Source organism: Dendrobium catenatum, unplaced genomic scaffold, assembly GCF_001605985.2.
Source record: "Dendrobium catenatum unplaced genomic scaffold, ASM160598v2 fragScaff_scaffold_1360, whole genome shotgun sequence".
NCBI classification, from domain to species: domain Eukaryota; kingdom Viridiplantae; phylum Streptophyta; class Magnoliopsida; order Asparagales; family Orchidaceae; genus Dendrobium; species Dendrobium catenatum.
The window spans coordinates 390,705-412,367 of record NW_021319822.1 but is presented as its reverse complement, the minus strand read 5'-3'; the positions used below and the strand labels follow the sequence as shown (position 1 = coordinate 412,367).

At 32.7% G+C, this 21,663-nt stretch overlaps 1 protein-coding gene across 3 annotated transcripts in view; it reads right to left on the bottom strand.

Moving 5' to 3' along the window:
- Window positions 1-4,845: 4,845 nt before the first annotated feature.
- Window positions 4,846-21,663, bottom strand: part of LOC110113848 (6,7-dimethyl-8-ribityllumazine synthase, chloroplastic) — a 40,753-nt gene continuing 23,935 nt past the window's right edge. For 2 of the 3 annotated variants that reach the window (XM_020846555.2, XM_020846554.2), the window contains 5 exons: window positions 19,936-20,031; window positions 9,299-9,377; window positions 7,001-7,047; window positions 5,264-5,323; window positions 4,846-5,170 (listed from right to left, as the gene is read on the bottom strand). In XM_020846555.2, coding sequence (XP_020702214.2) covers window positions 5,129-5,170; window positions 5,264-5,323; window positions 7,001-7,047; window positions 9,299-9,377; window positions 19,936-20,031 — 324 coding nt within the window. In that variant the 3' untranslated portion in view covers window positions 4,846-5,128. The remainder of the gene's footprint in view (window positions 5,171-5,263; window positions 5,324-7,000; window positions 7,048-9,298; window positions 9,378-19,935; window positions 20,032-21,663) is intronic. The other variant, XM_028699669.1, reaches the window with a different exon arrangement.

Genomic DNA, 21,663 nt, shown 5'->3' with positions numbered 1-21,663 from the left:
ATTGTTCGGTTTATTTTTGATAACATTACTTATTGACACCAAGATTTTTTGTCATGACTTGATGTTAAGAGTGTGAGAGGTGGTACAATTTGAAATTAGATATCACCAAATGCTTATGACAACATTATTGGCAATTTCCTTTTACAAATATTTTGCTATGTTTGGTTTTAATTCTATTTTTCTTAGTCTCATCTAACTGCTTGAGGATCTTTTTTTTCTATTATTGTGAATAAGAAAAAGCAGTATATTTTTAATCTCTCTCATGGCTTAATACAATGTGATCTATCTCTCTGCTCTTTTATTATTGTTGGGTGAGTATTTATCTAGATGTATTTCCAACCTCTTTGAAAATCTATCATGTCTTTATTTTAGAACTTTGGGTGGATTTTTTTATTTTCAGTTTATATTTGCTGATGCTTTTTGTCGTATTTACTAATGCTTCCTTCAAACAGGTAAATAGGCTGTTTTTCTTTTTCCAAAATTTGATGTAGGGGTCTTTCTCTGAACAAGATAGAGTTTTTTTTTTTGGACATTGTAGGCCATTTAAGGAAACTCACACACAAACGCATACACATAGACTCGAACAACCTGAACTCTTAGTTGGAAGCTAGCTCTCAACCATAGGCCAAGGAAGAGTTGTGTAACAAGAAATAAGAGTTATATTTATATTACTTCCAAACAAAGTGCCTTATGCCAATATTATTGGTATTAAAGGCCATACTGGTTTTGTGCAATGGTCATTTACCTATTAAGTACTCAGTGTTCTCTTTCAAAGGTAGGAGAAACTTTTTCTCTTTAAATGATTTGACTTACTTTGTTCATAACAACTATAATCTTGGATTTCTAATTCTTGAGTTTTAGGGGGTAGTCTGACTATTTTTAGTAAGGTTACTTTATCCTTCCTATTTATATATTCAAATTTAGTTCAATCTAACTTGTGCAGTTTCAATAAACTAATAATTATTTAATAATTTTTTTTTTAGAAAGGGAGAACCCTATCTAACTAAATCATAGAAAATTATTAGTCCTCTGTTGGGACAAATGCCTGTGGTGTATTGGAAGAAGAAGAGCTTCGGTTTGTAGAATATTCGTAGTGAGTTGCACTTAATAACTGTTTTCTCCTTCAAAATGTGGTACAACTTGTTCATCTAAAGTGAGCTCTTTGGACGAGAGGTGAAAATGTAGGCTAGGATATTGTTGTGGTAGGATAAAAAGAACCTAACTTGTATTTATAAATAAAATGGTGATTCTAAGAAGTGGCGGCAGAGAACTTGCAATATTTTAGGTGGGTATTGTTGAGACACCCACATTAATTTAGAAGTGTTATGGTGGGGTAAGTATCTTCTTTGTAGGGTAAATAATAAGTAGCTAGGAGAGCATCATTCTATAAAAATTTATTGTGGTAAATACTACTTCACTGCCATAAACGATTTAAGGAACTAATGTTTCATTACTAGGTAAATGAGTGATTGATCAAGAACGTAAATCTTTGTTGATTTTTTATCGTGAGTGTAATTATTCAAGTCAATTTTTGAGCCTTTTGCTATATAACACTGAATGATTTGATGATCTTATTTTATGATTTGTTCTAGATGATAGGTAGTTTTTAGAAGATTAAAGGAAGCTGATCATGCCTTCGCAAAATCTAAGAATGATACAACTAATTATATTTTTTCTATGATTTGGCAATAACGTATTACCTTCAACTATTGCTATTATGTCATTTGGTAAAATTTTGCATAAGTTCATTCCCACTACGAGTGATAAATTAATGTTAAATTATAGTGTTTTATCTTTAAGTTCCAAAGGTCAATGTTTAATTAATATGATGGGTCATTATTCATGTTTTGTCTTTTTGGTCCTATTAGCGTTTAAAAATTTGGACTTATTTTGTTGATATTTTTTTGATTAAAAATTATTTCAGTGCTAATTTTTCTATTAATGATTGCTTAACTCTTGGTTTATTAGTCTAAATGTCACATTAAATGTTTCTTCCTCTATATTTTGATTGGTTTGTATGGGCTGGAATAGAAATATTCTCTGTTGATGATATTGTATGAACCATCATATAATTATTAAAGGGTGAATGTGAAACGTTTAAGGTTTTGAGAACTGTTTTTCTGGTTAATTTAGGCTCTCTAACAAGAATTTAAGAATACTATCTTGTGACTCCTGTTTCTACTCGAAGCTGGCTTGTTTAATTAGATCAAACCACCTAATAACTAACTATAAAGCTGCAATACATTATGACTCTAAATCAATAGAGTCCATCTCAGGTTGAAGTGGTTATATTAGGGTAGTATTTATGGGGAATGAATTATTATGGCCTTTGAGGTCTTTTACTAAAAATGTTCTGTTAATTATGTGAGCTTTAGCTATTCTTCATGGGGCTTTAGATATGTATCTCTTTGCTTCCAACAATTGGATTCGATTGATATGCATCTATAGTATCTATTGTTTAAATATATACAGCTGATGATTATTGTTGTGATAATTCAAATCTTTTTTAAATCTTGTCTAAAAAAGATTAAGCAAGATGTTAAATCACCTTGTTAATTCAACAACCATGTCTCGAATGTGATTGTGGAGGAGAGGGAATGCTGTGCATAGGAATTGAGATTGATAATGTTAGGGTGTTGAATATTGAATTGTCTTTGATTGATTTCATCTACATACCAACTTACCTTATTTCTTTAAAGGGTCCCTTTAAAGATTAGAAAAATGGTCTTTCCCTTTATTAATATTAGTTGTTTGCTTTGATTGGAGCCCGTAAGATCTTCTTTTGTCTATTTGATGTGGGTTTATGTCTTCTTCTTTCTGCGGGTTTTTTTATGGTGTTTTTCCCTGTGTGGTCTGTTCTCTATTTTGTTTGTTTCATTTATTTATGCGTTCATCCCTGTGCTACTTATCTTTTACCAGGTTAGTTTCCTCGGGTTAACTTTCTAAATGGGGTTATCTGCATCATGTAGCTTGGTAAGTTTGGTGGTGTGCTATGATTTTCACATGGTTCCATCTACTGTTGTTCTCTGGTATTTACGTGTGATGATATTTTCTTTGGTCCTTCCTTCTTCTCCTAGTCTTTTGGGAGTGCTTTGTACAGTTGTTTGGTTGGTACATTCCTTTTTGCATTTTGCTTTTGGTTACTTCCATACTTCATTCAAGGATTCTTTGAGCTTTGTTGGGTCTGGGTTTAGACTGAGTGATCATTGGGTTGTGTTTTTGATGGCATTTTAGGTTCTAATTTGTAGCTCAGGAGGCCATTTATTAGTTATCTACTGGGTTTTGACTAAATTTTCCAACTATGTTATTTGTTTGGTTGTTTTGGAACTGGTATTTTCATGGAGCTATGTAGTGGCACCTTTCATTAATTAACTTACAATTTTTTATATGAGTTCTGTTATCTATATTCTCTTTATCAGGAGTAAGAAAGTGTATTTATCTGTTTCTACCTTAAGGATTGGATATGCATTGGTGCCTGTTACTATTATTCTGGGCCTTATGGTCTTATTTGATTTCTTAGGTGAATCATGACTCTTTGAAGTTTTATAGTTCAGTTAGTCTGTTTATTCTGGATAAATGGTTGGTGCTTTTATATACTGTGGTGCGGCTCGTTATTTCTATAATTATGTTGTTGGTGAGTGGAACCTTTTTCTTTATGTTATCCTAATGTGTTTGTGGATAAATTGCCAAGTTATATAACTTCTCGCCTTGTACATTTTAATAATTGGCTTCTCACATTTTTGTAGAGATTTTTAAATGGCAGGTATGTAGAATGTTTGGAGCTTGGTTGGAAGGTGGCTGAAAGTTATTCTTTGGATCTTTCTTCTTTTTGGGGCTGTTCCTGTAATCGAGATTTAACCTAGTTTTTTTTTTGTACTTTTGTTTAGTAGGAACTCAGATCTTAGGGATTTTTGCTTTCTTTTTTAGCTGTTTGAGGCCTTACTATGCTTGAAGGTCCCTTAAGGACTTATATTATTTCCTTAATTAATATGAAATGTGTATGCCCTCTGTGGGTTTCCAAAATAAATATGGTTAAAAAGACCAACAGGTCCACAAAAACCTATAATTAATTCAAATATGGTAAATGAGCAATTAAGCATTTAGTCTAAAGCAGTAAATCATATACAGTAGGCATTCATAAGACAATTAAATCAATTCAAAAAATAATAAAATTGTAAACGAAGATTGAAAGATAGTAAATGAAGTACGAGTCTTCGAAATCATTAAAGGCAATTTTCATTTCAATTACTCATGAAAATCAATAGAGAATTATAAAAGCAATAAATTAAATTAATCAAATAAAGACTATCAAAAATAAATCATATAGATAATTATTAAAGTATATCATGTTATACCATCTTAATTTTATATATATTAATAGTATCCTAAATCACATGCTCAATATTTTATTATATATGACACATGCTCAATGTATAATAAATTTTTTGTTCAATAAATCAATAATAATATTAATAATAATCCATATCAGTATATATAAATAATGCTTATAATATTCATTTCAATTGTCACAACTATCACGTAAGATTATGTGAGTACATATTTTTTAATATATATTTATTATTATTTTTTTATAATTTATGAACTAAATTTTTTTTCACTAGAAATCTATTTTAAAAAACAATAAAAAAAACCTTATGATTCATTTTGAACGGCTGCAACTTTTTATAAATATAGTAATAAAATTATTGTCAGAAAAAAAACTTTTTTAATTGTTGTAAAAAATATCTTCCTAATATAAAAAATTTTTAAAACAATAAAAAAATAATAGTCAAATAAAAATTATGATTATGATCTAAAAAATAAAATGATCTGAAACAAAACTTCAAACAAAAAAAATTCTATTTTCATCAACTCACAATGATCAGGGAGACGACTTCTGTAGTCAATAACAATTGTAATCAGCCTTACTTAAATCAATAAAAATAAGGGGACGAAGATTGACACGTTCTGAAGTCACAATTCAACTTTCTGAGAAAACTAAACAGCCAACTAGAAAACCCAAAGCTACAAAACTCTGCTTGCTACAAAAGATCAAGCAAGGAAATCTTGCAATTATTGAAAAAATAGTCTAATCAAAATGGCGTCGAGATGGCAAAGTTCATGCATTTCACTTCTTCAAGTGGTGTTCAAATAATGATGCCATCTCAATCTGTTTCAATCAATAGAAAAACGAAAATTTTATGGGTAATATTCTTTAAAAAAAGAAGGCTAGTGTCACTGACATAAGAAGGTTGAAGCTTACCGCAGTTAAGGCAGCCTCTGCTCCCTTATTTCCAGATTTACCTCCAGCACGGTTTATAGCCTGCAATGCATCAAATGTTTAATGTTTAGATATCAAACATACCCCAAATTCTATGTATTTATATATATAATGCATAAATTATTATATTTGATTATAGACCATTTAAGTGATGTGTTTTATTTTATATAAATTAATGTTTGCGATACTTTAGATATGATTTAAAAATTTGAGTGCTATATAGGTAAATATGTAATTTTAGTTACTAAATATGTAAATACAGGAGAAGTTTATGGTATGTCTAAATCCCACAATCTCTATAATAGAAGGGAAGCTATCTATAATGATTCCTTGTTAGTTCCCGAGAGGATAACCGTGTCATTTACCGGAAGTTTAACATAGTTTTATTTTATTTGGAAAGAAAAATGTGTTATCTATTTCAGCTTTTGAGCAAGAAATTTCTTTTGGTTTGGGGGGAGATTTAGGCTTCGTTTGGGACAGCATTCTTCTATAATGCACCGACACTTCTTAAAGAAGCGCACAATGTCGGACGCGCCGAAAACATCCCCGATTAAAAAACTATTAAATGCAAATTGGACACGCGTGTTCGACATGCGTGTCTTAAATATGTTTTGAATTTTTTAAAAATATAATTTCTTGTATTTAAATTTTTTATTTATTTAAAATATAAAAACTAAATTTTCTTAATTTTTATCCACCACTAAATCGATTGTCCCACTCAATATCTCATTCATCAAATATTCTCATTTTCATTTCATATGACGGGTCGCGATTTGGTTACACAAGAATGTCCGATGTCATCTCAACATTGATGTTTGACATTGTTACAATATTGACATTTCAAAATAATCTCAACATCAAAGTCTGTTATTGTCTTAACATTGATGCTCAACACTAGCAAATTCTACACCTACAACATGATAGCTCTAGAAATTGCTAGCTCATCTTTTTTTTACGTCGTCTTAACATCGACCACCAACGCTCTCTTAACATTGACGATAGACACCTGATACTTACTGCAAAACATCAATGCCTGGCTCTCAACATCAATATTGTCTCCTCTCTTAATGTATGATGCACGGCATTGACGTCTGACTCTCGACTTCCTATTATTAATAATTTTAAGCATAAATTCTAATTAAATGATTTATTGTTTTTAAATTATTTTTAATATTATACTTATTCAATTTTTATACACTTTTTAAAATATAAAAATTATAATACTGTGTCCCACCCGTATCCGTGTTCTATATTTTCAATAATTGATATGTCCCGTATTCGTGTTGTGTCATATCCGTGTCTCCATGTCTGTGTCTGTGCATCATAGGCTTTCTTACTGTTTCTTAAAACAATTTTCTAGTATAAAAATTTATTGAACTAAAAATTTTTGTATTAAAAAGATGCTTTAGAAAGCAGTAAGAAAGCTGTCCCAAACGAAGTATTAATATTCATACAGTTGGTTGATTATCACGCAAGTGTTCTCATGTATCATCCAAGAGGTTTACTAACCAGAAAAGGAATGGCTATGCCAAAAAACAAATAACATTTAATACGAGAGCAATTGAAAGCTCTATACCAGTGATATTGTAAAGCATCTTACATTCTTACTGGATGTGTTACTGAAATAATTTTTGGCAGCTAGATCTCCAAAAATAAGCCTTCTAATATGAGCATTTTTCAAAGATGCTGTAGAGAAAATTAGGCATAGAAGGAAATTACCTGCTCCATGCTATCACAAGTAAGAACACCGAAAACACAAGGAACTCCTGCAATGTTGTGAAAAATTATTTTAACTTGATTATTCATTATTGGAAACTAGGGAACCTCTTCTACAAAAATAAGTAGACAACAAAAATTGGACAAGGTGAAAACTTGAAAACAAATTACACAAAAAGAACATTAAATGGTCAACATTTTCTTCTTTCATGTTTGTACACCTACACAGTCTAAAACAAGACAAGACGGTAAGAATTGACTTCAGCATCCAATCTCAACCCAAATATTTTTAAAATATGATTTCTATACGTACACATAACAATTCCTTGATTGACAATAAAGATAGAATCAGAATAATTACTAGATTAAAACTTATCAGATCCATTAGAATGATTAAAAAAAATTCCCCTTAAGATATTATTTCCTAAAACGACAGGAACAAAATGAAGAATAAACAAAGGCAAATGAACCGAAATAAAATTATCATTAAATTAATGTCCAGAATAAGGAAGTAGCAACAATGGTGATGCTACAAAAAAGCTGAGGTAAACAAAATAGATGATACTTGAGGAAATAAAGGGAACTTGTTTAATTTTTCATGATGTGCAAAAACTAATATGATTTAGAAATAGAATGGACAAACCTGAACTTAATCCAGCATTGAGCACTCCAGATGCTGCTGAATTTGCAACAGCATCATAATGGGTGGTATCACCTCTTATCTACAAACAACAGGAAAAAAATCAATTTTATTTGTAACAATATTGTTTTAAACTACCAAGTAAGCTTCTAGTTAAGGTTTGGACATGATATCCGGGTTGCCGAAACTTGTTGCAGACTTGCAGCCAAAGGCTATGTGCCCTTTGAAGTAAAGTTTTCATGTGAAGTGTTGAAGTAAAAGAATAGGGCATTCAATATTAAATTCACCAGCAACACAATGCTTAAATTAGCTTTTATAAGCATTTAGAAAGGGAGTGGAAACATTCCGAGGATCTAAATGAAAAAAGCAATAAAATTCCCGGAAATAAAAGGCATTTTCTCAAGAAACCATAATAAAATTTAAGTATACCTGCATTGTGCCTCTCCTTTAGGACACACGTCTGCCTATTATTAAATGTACTTCACTTCCCACATTCATGCTATGGGATCATTGGCGCCTGGCGAAACCAAAAAACGGCTGAAAGGGGCTTTCACCACCCTTAGATTTGGAGTAAATATTTTAATCTTCTTTATTATGGATTATAGTTGAGAAAAAACATTTTATTTTTTATTATGAATCACTCCATGAGATTCTCAATATTACTATAACTGAGGCAAATCGAGTTTCAGCAACTGCAAGCATCTTCAAATTAAAGAGATCATTGAACATAGAGAATCTCATGGAGTGATTCATAATAAAATTCCTAATTACAACTGCATCTCCAGCAATCACTGTTATCCAATGACATTCATTGTAGGTGATTTCGTTTGCCTCGATATTCTTAGCTGCACAAATATTCTTCAAGGCAAGATTAAGCATGTGCACAACACATGGTGTCCAAAAAATATGAGGATAGGCTTGCTCTCCAAGTAAATCTGCAGCTCTACAAACATGTGCATTATGAGTAATAACCTGGATGATGTTTGAAGGCCCCACCATCATGATAACTTTTTTTATTAAGTTAGAAATGTAAAACTTATCCTTATACTATCCTTCACAGTTTACGACTTTAATAAACATAGGATAGCTCTCTGTTACAGATATGAAGTTGATAAGTGGTCTTCTTTGTGGATCTATCCACCCATCTCAAACCAAAGTAACTCATTTTTCCTTCCAAACTCTTCTAGTAGGTTCTAGCAACTTCTCAATATTATCCCTCTCTTTGAAACAACTCTTCGTTCTAATGACATTATATCCTGATGGCAAGTATCCTGCAAGATTGTTATTGCATGCATATGTAAAGGCATTCTTGTAATGTGGATTCTGTACATACACATGGCATTCCTTGATTGACAATAAAGATAGAATCAGAATAATTACTAGATTAAAACTTATCAGATCCATTAGAATGATTAAAAAAACTCCCCTTAAGATATTATTTCCTAAAACGACAGGAACAAAATGAAGAATAAACAAAGGCAAATGAACCGAAATAAAATTATCATTAAATTAATGTCCAGAATAAGGAAGTAGCAACAATGGTGATGCTACAAAAAAGCTGAGGTAAACAAAATAGATGATACTTGAGGAAATAAAGGGAACTTGTTTAATTTTTCATGATGTGCAAAAACTAATATGACTTAGAAATAAAATGGACAAACCTGAACTTAATCCAGCATTGAGCACTCCAGATGCTGCTGAATTTGCAACAGCATCATAATGGGTGGTATCACCTCTTATCTACAAACAACAGGAAAAAAATCAATTTTATTTGTAACAATATTGTTCTAAACTACCAAGTGAGCTTCTAGTTAAGGTTAGGACATGATATCCGGGTTGCCGAAACTTGTTGCAGACTTGCAGCCAAAGGCTATGTGCCCTTTGAAGTAAAGTTTTCATGTGAAGTGTTGAAATAAGAGAATAGGGCATTCAATGTCAAATTCACCAGCAACACCATGCCTAAATTAGCTTTTATAAGCATTTGGAAAGGGAGTGGAAACATCCCTAGGATCTGAATGAAAAAAAGCAATAAAATTCCCGGAAATAAATGGCATTTCCTCAAGAAACCAGAAAAAAATTTAAGTATACGTGCATTGTGCCTCTCCTTTAGGACACATGCCCGCCTATTATTAAATGTCCTTCAATTCCCACATTCATGCTATGGGATCGGCTGAAAGGGGCTCTCACCACCCTTAGATTTGGAGCAAATATTTTAATCTTATTTATTACATTGAAGATTTTGCCACACAAAGCCTAAATGCATAATTATAATTCAATATCAATTATATTTTAGGGCAAATTATTAATAATATATTCTTTTCTTAATATAAATATATTTATCATACTTTAATTATATATAAATATCATAATTATGTTAATTAATTCAAATATAAAATTTCTACTTTATTTACTTATTGAAGTAGTCGAGGATGATAATGGCAGTTCGAAGATGAAAGTTAGGAAACGGTTGTTGGACAATGGTGGTCCGGTGAAGGCAGTCATATGATGATAATTGCATAAAAGTGAATGATGCAGGACTACGTATGAAATGTTTTAATTCATTTAGATTTTGCACAATTCTTGATTAGAATAATTAGGAAAAAAACTTCTAGCAATTAAAACGACAAGTCAAAACAAATAAGGGGTCACACCCGCTTAGGCCAAAATGCGTAGCAAGAGCTTTGGATCCAACAAAATAAATTCAAAAAATAATACAATGCCAAATAGCAGCGTTTAAAGAAATCCCTAGTCTAACAACGAGAATTAGAAAACATAGAGGTGCACTCAAACCCTACATTTTCTAAGCTTTAGCATGAGCAATGAAGAGGGGTCCGTCGTGACTGCAATCAAGCCAAGAGAAGTTAAACTAAAAGATAAAAGATGCAAGGAGGAAGAGGAACCTTCATCAAGGAGTAGTGGAGATCCTCCACTCGACGCCTTCGAAGTGTTTGTCGATAGCTTCCACCAAGGTATCTAGAATTTGCTCCAAGTAGTCTTCGACGGTGTGGTCAATCCTCGGGTTCACGTCGAAAAAGGTTGATCATAGGATGTCGGTGAAACCGTCTTCGTCCCAAGTTATTCCATATTCAGTCTCCGGATCCGCCAACCATGGATGATTGAAAGTAGAATCTCCTTAGCCCTTGATACACCTCTCGAGTAATAGAAAAGAGAAAGAAGTTTCTCTTGCAAGCGGAGAGGATAACAAACTTCAAGTCTCTTCCCTAAGGAAATCTGAAAATAGTTTCATATTTTTTATTCCAAAAATCTGAGAGAGATTTCAGATTTTAGGAATATGTGTTGGGGAATTGAGAGAGGAAGAAACTAAGGCAACAATTTACTTTGGAGTATTAAAGAGGAAGAGAGAGAGAGGCGGTTTGGGAGGGAGAGAAAGGGGCCGACGGGTTAATGAGGGGGGGGGGGGGGTTTTCCTAATTAATTAATTAGATTAGGAAACAATTGGAAGAATTATGGGGATGGAAATTTCGGCCAAATAGGGGATGAGAGGTTTTGAATTGTTTCTACTAGAGGAGGTGGGGGAATTAGGAAAAAATTCCTAATTGGAGTTCATGATAGGGCCGGCGGCTAAAGAGGGGGAAAGAGGATTTAATGAGGCTAATGAAGGCTTCTTAATTTGGTTTAAAGAAATAGGAAAGTAAATAATTCAATCCAATTTAAATCTTAAATTCAAATGGATTTAAATTAGGAACTTTCCTAAAATAGATTTACTAAATTAGGAAAGAATTTGAAATTTAAATTTGAATAATTTCAAATTCAAATCAATCCCTAAATTAGCCCAACCAAAATAGGAAATCGCAAGGAAGGTGGGGAGAGGAGCTTGGCCGGCGGCTAGGGAGGTGGAGTCGGCGACCAAGGGGCCGGTTATGGGTTTGGCCGTGAGGTTGGGTGGGGGTGAAGGGGCTCGGATGAGGGTTTGACCGTGGGGTTTGGATGAGAGGGAGAGAAGGAAGTCGGGTGAGGGGAAGAGAGTTGGCCGGTGGTGGTGATAAGGGGAAAGAGAACCAAGAGCCACCGGTGGTGACTGTTGGGTACGACGAGTGGCCTCTCCTAAGCTCCACCAAGATCTCTAGCTCTCTCTCTCAAGCTCTCGCATAAGCTCTAAGAAAATAATTATAGACGAAATTCTCATCATCATTCATTAACCAAGAAACAAAAAAACCAAGGGCTATATATAGCCAAGTACAATGGACTCAAGGAAATAAAAAACCAAATTGCCCTTTGGGCTCACACATGACACTTCCCTTTAAAGGGGTACAAACGAAAGAACAAACATGACACTAAGCAGATAAAAAAATGCATAAATAATAAAATAACAGAAATGACTCAGAAATACAAAGACTCGATCGTGGCCGTAGATCGGCGGCCACGCCTCTGATAAACCTTCCACGAGCTGATGTCCCCACCAGTGAATGGATAATGATGGTTCAGATCGAAGTGGTCTGACAACAATGATCAGACAACGACAATTAGATGATGAAAGTCAGAAGACTGGGTGTGGTGATCGTCGGTGTTAAATGCTAGGTAGAGCTCTATAGTTCTTTAGATCTTCAAACTCTTTTCAAATACAAGGGCCCCTCATATTAAAAATGTGTCTATTTATAATTTTTTGATAGCATCATTTTTGTAAATATAGCCAAAATATCAAAACACTCCATTGGGCAATCCATATTGAATCTTTTGATTATAGGTTGTTCATTTATCATTTAAGTACCATAATCACCTTAGAATTGAATAATCTAGGGATTGCTCGATTTATCTTGTTGAGACGCTTGAGTTTGCCAAAAGCATCCAATATTACAAAATATTTTGGCACTACAATTAATATTCTAAAATTTTCAATCATACTTGAAGTGTTTAATTTGGGCTCATTTAAATACAAATTGAATCACTTTTGGTATTGATGGGTTCATCTCATCAATATATTTAGTTAAATTATAATGTTGTTTAAATTAGAGTTTAGGTGCACACACCTATTTAATTATTCAAGTTTTCAATATAAAAATTGCATTGAAATTCGTGCTTCCTTAGATGGTTGTGACGTATTATATATTGATTGATTTAACTTGTCTTAATTTTACCTATTTCAATTCTAACAACTAAATGTGCATTTTCAACACTAAAGATTATCAAGATAAAGATACAAAAATAAGCTAGCAGATTATTTTATACAAGTTCATTTATAATATATACTAAAAAGAATATTGGAAGAAGTTTTTTATATATAATCAATGATTTTAATTTTGATGCAAAAATGAAGCACTAGGCATAATTTAAGTATAACCTATGTTAAAAAAAAGTATAACCTATGTTGCACCGATACGGATATGGCGACACGGATACGACATGATACGGATACGGGACACATTAATTCTTAAAAATACAGGATACGGATACGTCGCGGATACGACATTATAATATATAAATCATGCATAAAAATTAAGAAAGTAATCAAAGCGTGATATTTGAAATGACAAAAAAAATTAAAAGCAACATCATTTGTAGCACTGTATCTTATAATATCAAAATAAAAATAATCATTAAATATTGAAATGTCTAGTACACCAAAAAAAATATATATATATATAAAATGTCCAGCACATGAAGTTTCAACTATTCAATAGAAGGGATGATAAGATTAGCTTCTTCAGTGATTTGCCTTTGAATTTCTATATCATCTTCAATACATATCAAAGCTTCCAATTCAGACTCATCAAGTGAAAGATTAGCAATTTCTAATATTCTCATATCCTCAAGAGATTCAAATCCATCTCCAGCAACATCCCAGATTATGTTGTCTCCTTCCATATAAGTTGGAGTATTCCTTAAGAGAAGCCAAAGGTCTGTATGCAAATAAACAAAATCTTCAGCCCATTGTGGAGTAATTTTATTTCTCTTCATTGATTGGATGAACGAGTATGTGCTCCAATTTCTTTCACAACAAAATGAGGATGAAACTTGGCCAAGCAATTTTATGGCGATTGGTTGAAGTTGAGGTGCTGAAGCTCCATGTATAATTCAACATATTTTTGGATCAATTCTTCACTTATCACACAATAACTCTGGGTCACCAAAGTCCTCTAAATAACCAAAAAATTTAGCAAGCTTAATATTGACACTTCTTCTCTCCTCATTTGGAAAATAACGCTTCAAATATGTATTCGTCGTATTTGAAATTTCTAAATCTTTCTATGGAGAAACTCTTTAAGGATCCTCTTGAAGACATTCTTTAGTTGAATATCTTCAAAAAATATTAAAATAAAATAATGAAAAAATGTTGAAATTACTAAACAACAAATTATGAATTAATAATGAAAAATGTTGAAATTTACCTGGGATTTAGTGAGTGAGCCAAGCAATGTAAAGGTGTATTACTTTTGCTCCACCTATCTTCTAGAATAGCATAAATAACATCCCAAAAGCTTGAATCTTCATGAAGTGTCTTCCTCTCATGTATATATATAATTTCTTTTACTTTGGCTAGCATTGAATCCCACATCTCATAAATGAAATGTAAACAAGACTTATATATCAGCTACTCTCAACATCTCATAAATTGGATCTGTAAAATTTATTATGTATTCAATCTCATCTCACCATAAATCACCTAAAAGATTCTCCTTTACATATCTAGCCTTTCCAACATCATCTTCCCTATAACAGGACCATTTGTCACTGATCACTATAGCTTGAAGAGCATTTTTTTATTTTTTTAAATCTTCTCAACATTACTATAACTGAGGCAAATCGAGTTTCAGCTACTGCAAACATCTTCAAATTAGATAGATCATTGAATATAGAGAGTCTCATGAAGTGATTCAAAATAAAATTCTTAATTACAACTGCATCTCCAGCAATCACTATAATCCAATGACATCCATTGTAGGTGATTTCGTTTGCCTCGGTCTTCTTAGCTGCACAAATATTCTTCAAGGCAAAATTAAGCATGTGCACAACACATGGTGTCCGGAAAATATAAGGATAGGCTTGCTCTACAAGTAGACCTGCAGCTCTACAAACAGGTGCATTATCAGTAATGACCTGGATGATGTTTGAAGGCCCCACCATCATGATAACTTTTTTGATTAAATTAGAAATGAAAAACTTATCCTTATACTGTCCTTCACAGTTTACAGCTTTGATAAACATAGGATAGCTCTCTGCTACAGCCATGAAGTTGATAAGTGACCTTTGTGGATCTATCCACCCATCTCAAACCAAAATCAGTTTTTCTTCCAAACTCCTCTAGTATGTTTGAGCAACTTCTCAATATTATCCCTCTCTTTGCAACAACATTATTCTAATGACAATATCTTGGTGGCACGTATCCGACAAGATTATTATTGTATGCATGGATAAAGGCATTCTTGTAATGTGGATTCCTTGCTAGGTTAAAAGGAAGTCCAGCTGAGTAAAATATTTTAGCTATTTCCCCATCTAGTTGTTCTCTCATTTGTAAATTAAATATTTTCTCCAAAGCACTATCTACAACAAGTTTTCTTCTATTTGGTTCAAATCCCTCCATCCGAAAAGGCCCTTTGTTTACAGTATTGTCATCACTTCTAATTGAAGAAGATGATGAAGGATATGAAGCATGAGTGCTTGGAAGTAGAATATGTTTTAGAATCTCTTTTTTACTCCTTTACTCAGCTTCACTGATTTTTTTATAATTCAGCCATTTGTGATGAGCTTATTTTCGGGCATACTTTAATTCCATGGCCACTAATCTTCAACAAATGAGCTTTCACTCTATAATATGATCATTTGTATGTGGCATTGCAATAATTGCATTTGAATACAATATTGCTACCCCCTTCTGACATTTTACCTACTTTTGTCACATAACCCCACAGAGGTTTGTTATCTTCAATATTGGTCTCTGATGGACCATCATAAGACCCAATTCCTACACCACTAGAGCTTATTATCCTACGAAGGATCGACACAAATTAATCCACATATAAGAAAACCTTTTTATTGAAATAACTAAGAAGAAAAACACAAGATATAGTTGGATCATTAATTGGAGGGAAGATCCAACTCTCTCAAATCTGTAGCCGTCGGCTAGGGCCCTCTCAACCTAAGCAAAACTAATTTAAGCAAATACAAGCATGAAAAAACACTCAACCCTAGGGTAAACAACCTACATAAGGCATAAAATATATAGCAAATCTCACAACATCACGTTCAGGACTCATTCAGGTGGAGTCCTGTTCTGCCTCACAAAAACTCTAGACGATACAATGGATCGGCCTATCCTTTGATCGGTCCAGTGACTTATTTCTTAAATGAGATACTGCAGAAGTTAAATTCTATTTATATTTTGTTTCTTTAAAGAATAGGTGTTATTGATTTAGATGCTCCGATGATCTTATTAGTAGACAAACAATATCAAAATCATATATTTTTACTTCTTAGAATTATTTCTTAATTTATCAGCTCGAACCCTCCTATTAAATTTTTGAGGTTTCCTTTTAAGCCTAATGGCAAGATATGACAAAAACAAACAAAACAGATACTCTTTCATAGCTCAAAAATTTTTGGTAAGTCAATTCATATCTCACTACTTGAGGCAACTTATAGATCAAGCAAATTGAGGCAAAATGTCCTTATACCACATTTTTTAACCACCTCAAAAATAAGAATGGACCCTTGGAAACAACCTAGGGATGGACTCTTGGGAATAATCTTTGGATGAACCCTCATGAATAACATACGAGAAGATTTTCATACAACAATCAAATCTTATCCACTTATATGCTCCAGGGTGATCTTCTTTTTCAGGCAAACCATTTGAACTTGATCGAGTTGACAATTCATCTCTAAATAATACACCAAATCATAAATGAAATTCTTAACCATCACTAGTGCAAAGTATACATAATATCCTTAATCGAGAGTATTCTCAATTATCACATTTGAGATGTAATTATCATAAGGGCTTGTGCTTATGAGAAACATTGACACCCAACATATAAAATAAACTCTAGATAGTTCAAAGAAAATATTTGTAAATGTAAAATAATTTATCATACAAAACTTCATATTGCTCAGCATCTTATTCTATACTCCAAACAAAAATGAAGGGAGGGTCATCCCTCAAGCTCATGAGCACTTTAGAGCCCACAAAATATTTATGATCAACTACCACAATAATTGATTTTGTATGTATTAAACAAAATTATTTGTCAAAAGTATGTTAAAGTTAAAAATATGCATAAGTGAGCATTTACTAGTATTAGAAACAACTGCAAAGTAATTAATGAGCTTTAAATTACAATAAGATTACATCAAGCATCAACAACAACAAAAACATCAAGCCTTTATCCTACTATATGGGGTAGGCTACATGAATCATTTTTCTCCATTATGTCCTGTTAAGAGTCAAATTTTCATTTAAATCTAATAAAGAAATGTTATTTCTAATATTTTCTCATCAAGTATTCTTAGGTCTACATCTAACTTTCTTAACATAAGTTAAATCTAATACATCTATCATATCAAGGATCAACATTGAGCCTAAATCATTTTGTATTGATTACAAAGACGCTTAGAAAAAATATTCGAAGTGAGAAGCCTTAGCATATTTTTTTTGCAAATAACATAGTTCTAATTAGTGAAATATTTGCTAAAATAATTGAAAAGTTTGAACAATGGAGAAAAAATTTGGAGTTGTGCTAAAAAATTCATAGCAGCAAAGTGAGAGTTTTGAATCCTAACTTGGCACAAAGATTCAACACCCAAACAGATAAATGAAAAAATCACATGTTGCATTAGAATTTTTACACGAAAAGCCCAAAAAAAAATCATAGGGCCTGACCCAGAAATTAATTCGCCACATAAGCATTGATTACAAGGGTTTCCTTGTTTCTTCAATTGAAGATAGCAAGCTTACAAGAGTATGGGAAGCTGGCAAAAAATATTGCATAGTAGATGTGATGAAAAGGGGTTCAAATGATTATGGCCAAGTGACAATGGTTCAACAATGTTAGTCGGGCAGTGGTGTCATTCTATCAATGATAGTCGGATGGCAGCAATCCAATGGTGGTGGTCTGGTGACTAAGGTTGGAGGTGGCATTCCAACAATGGTGGTTTATCGGCAGTGATCCAACAAAGGTGGTTGGGCAAAAATAGTCCAATGGTGACAGTCAAGTGGTGGTCTGATGGTGGCACTCATGTGGTAGTCCAATGGTGGTACTCGAGTGGAGTTCCATGAATATTCAAACCTTTGAGCTCTATTGAATCCCAAACCATAAATCTTTCTTAGGCAAAGAGTGGGGGACTTTTTATAGATTTTTTTAAAGTGGTGGCATACCCGTATATATGGAGAAAATCCGGATCACTCCTTCAGACCATCCTTATTAATTCCTTTCATTTCATTCAGCATGGAAGCATCTTAATGTAGTTGGAATTAAGCAATCTTGGGCTCGTTGGATTCGTTACATCGAGGTACACAATCTAACCATAAGCATGTCAAATTTGGAGATCAGTTGGTCCTCAAATCAATATTCTAAAATTTTCTACTATGATTTAAGCTCTTAATTTGGGCCTATTTAGACTTGGATCAAATCATTTGTATTGTAGTTAGGTATATCTCATTGAGCTGATCGGTTTAATTATACATTTGTTGAATTGGAGTTTGACTAATCCTGAAATTAAATCTAGAAGTTTTCAATTCAAATGTTCAAGTTCCATGTCGAGTTAAGCCGATTATTAATGACATATCAAGAAGATAAACTTGAAATTAATAAAATAAAAATTATGTATATGATACATAATAAAGTGGATGTTGTAATAATAATTATTAATCAATATCATTAGAAGATAAAAGTGATACTTCAGTGTCATAGATTTAAATATCTTGGACATATTATATGAAAGAGTGACAACATAGATAAATATATTACTTAAAGAATTTAAGGCTAAGATAATCGTGTTGTTAAAATGGAGAAGCATCTAAAACTCATGTACTAAGTTATTAAGAAGACTTAATATCGTAAAGCTTCAACTAAGCTGACAATGTTGATAGATCCACATGTTGGGAAATAAGAAATTCATTGAAGCTTCAACTAAGCTGACGATGTTGATAGATCCACATGTTGGAAAATAAGAAATTCATTGATGACTAAGATGAGCATCGTGGAAATGAGAATATTAAGATGATTGTGTATGAAAATAAAGAAGGATAAATTAATGAATGATTATATTAAAGAAACAAATTAAATGAGATCTATTAAAAATAAAGAGTAAAAAATACATCCATTGGATGTGTAGATAAAATTAGCGTTGGAGGAATAGCAACGGAGGATCTAAGGTAACATGAATAGAAGTTATCCAAAATAATTTTGAAGAAGAGGTTAAAAATCAAGAATCACTTAGCATAAATAAATATAAAATGAGCAACCATAAAAAGATTCCAAATAATTGGGATATGGTTGACAATCGTGATGATGATAAAGATCATTTCAAAATATCTGCTTTGCAAATCCATTAGTTTTCACAATTCACAGTTCACACGTATGTATAAATACCTAGAGCTAAAAGTATATCTGATGGGATTCAATCTTCGGGTAAACTATCAACTAACCCACAAAAAATGAAGGAAACATCAATCATAAATAAAAATAAACAAAAAATGCAATCACGCTGAGACATTCATTCCAGATCATAAGGACTGGAAACTGATAAACCGTTTTAAGATGAATAGATATAAAAGGAAGTTTCAATGAGCTTTCACTTTTCTAACTTAAGGCCAATAACACATCTATGCTCGATTCCATCGATTAATTCAACATATTCACTAGACAATAACCCATAATCCGAAGAATAAAACTATACTTCCCAAACTAACCTGTCATAAAATGGATTTTCTGGCTTCCGTCACCAAATCAGCATGCACCGAATATTTTTTTCATTTTATATAGGCCATGCAAACATCCACAGAGCATCAACATCCATGCAAAAGAAAACATAAAATTCTAAAGCTTCTGAGACCTATTGTGGTGGTGTAGTAAATCTAATTCTAAACAAGGCTTGTTACTTAGGGTTATGGTTTTTTAGCAAGCAATTTATACATGCTGAAATTAATAAACCACACAATAATGCACCACTTTATTCTAGAAATCCAAGTAATAAGAGTAATTACATAATTGGAGATTCAATGGTCCTCAAATGAAAATAATAATAATAATAATAATGATGATGATGATGATGATGATAAAAACTATAAACTGATATATGACTATTATTTGGCAGTTAGATATCAAATTACGGGAAAGTTTACCACAGCTCCTATGCATAGAATTGCATTATAAGCTCCCGACCTTCCAAGTTTTTGTGCAACAACAGGAATCTCAAAACTACCTGGAACTTTGACAACCTGCAGGATATTAAGCAAAACATGAGCGAGTAAATTGCATATAAGTCCAATATATATATATATATATATATAACTGGTTCAATGCCACATATCGCTAGCACTTTCTAGTACAAATAACTGGATTATACAAACATAATTCAAAACTCCTTCAATAATCAACAATGAGTGGAGTGGATCTAACCAAATCTTAGAGAAAACTTTCTATAAGTCACGGAGAGTAGAGAAATCCCTCTCTCAACACATCTCCCAGAACAAAACCACAATATATCTCACTCTTTATCGTTTATTCAATTTCATTGGAGCTGTCGACCATTCTTTCTATTCAATCTCCAGAGGAGACCATAAACTCCAAATTATAATCCTTTGGATTTTCATCTGGGATCTCACGATAGCAAATTTTTGGGTAGAATCAAAAATAATTTCGTCAACAAGACTCTTCTTTCAACCTAAAATTCAAAACTTATACAGCCTCCTCTTCATTAAAAAAAAAAAATTCTACTGCAAATTTCGAGCTCTCTCAATACATGTTGAACAAATAGTTCCACAATATAGTTCAACTTGCCGTATACCTCTTCCTCTAGAGCTGTAACCATAACTTCTAGCATTTTAAATCTTAACTCAATCATCAAGGTTAGACTTTTCTCCAACCAAGTCCCAATAAAAAAAAGCCAAGTAGATGCTGCCTTTAATGCTTATTCCATAGTATCAACCATCACATTGGCCTCTCTAAGATGTTCCTCTAATGAAATAACTTTCTTAGACAGATCGTAGGCAATGATGTGCGGTAAACTAAATAGCTCTGTATACTTCACTAATACATAAAAACCAGCTTTATAGATAGAAGCCAACATTCTCACAGCAAAAATATGCATGTAGTGATTTTCACACTCTGCATCTCCTTCCCCCTCTACTCTGGAGTGAATAGCCCATGCTATTTGCATAATAAGTTGTCATGAGTTTTACTCAGAAAAGTCATGACAACTCATGATGTTACACTCAAGCCTCATTCCACCAAAATAAAACATCAATTGAATCAAGATTATCAAAGGTGAGGGATCGGCTCTCTCAAAATCATATAAAGGTCCAATCAAGCCGCTAAACTCCACAGTTTTCCTAGAAGGCTTGCATTGTTTCCTTAAGGACAAATAGCCTCAGAGAGCTCGTCAAAAAATGGTTAAGCCGACCTACTCTTCTTCAGCATAATTGTGGGGAAAAACTTCATGCCGCTAGGCCTGGCATTGAAGACAGAATTTAAGAAAGCCCTTAAAAGTACTAAAGTTAAAAGTACATAGTTAAATATAATAAAGAAAAAACACAAGCAGCTAAGCTCACCAAGCTAAACGTTAAGTAGTATGGGCAATTTGAAGTGAATAGCTTAGTTGACTTCAGTTACTTATAGGTCCGATTATCCAGCCAAGGTGCTTTTTATGGATTCAATGGAGGCATGGACCGTTGAAGTTAGAATTTGCTAACCCCAAAGGAATATACAACAACAACAACAACAACATCAAGCCTTTATCCCACTACGTGGGGTCGGCTACATGAATCCTTTTTCTCCATTGTGTCCTATTAAAAGTCAAATTCTCGTTTAAATCTAATAAAGAAAGGTCATTCCTAATATTTTCTAACAAA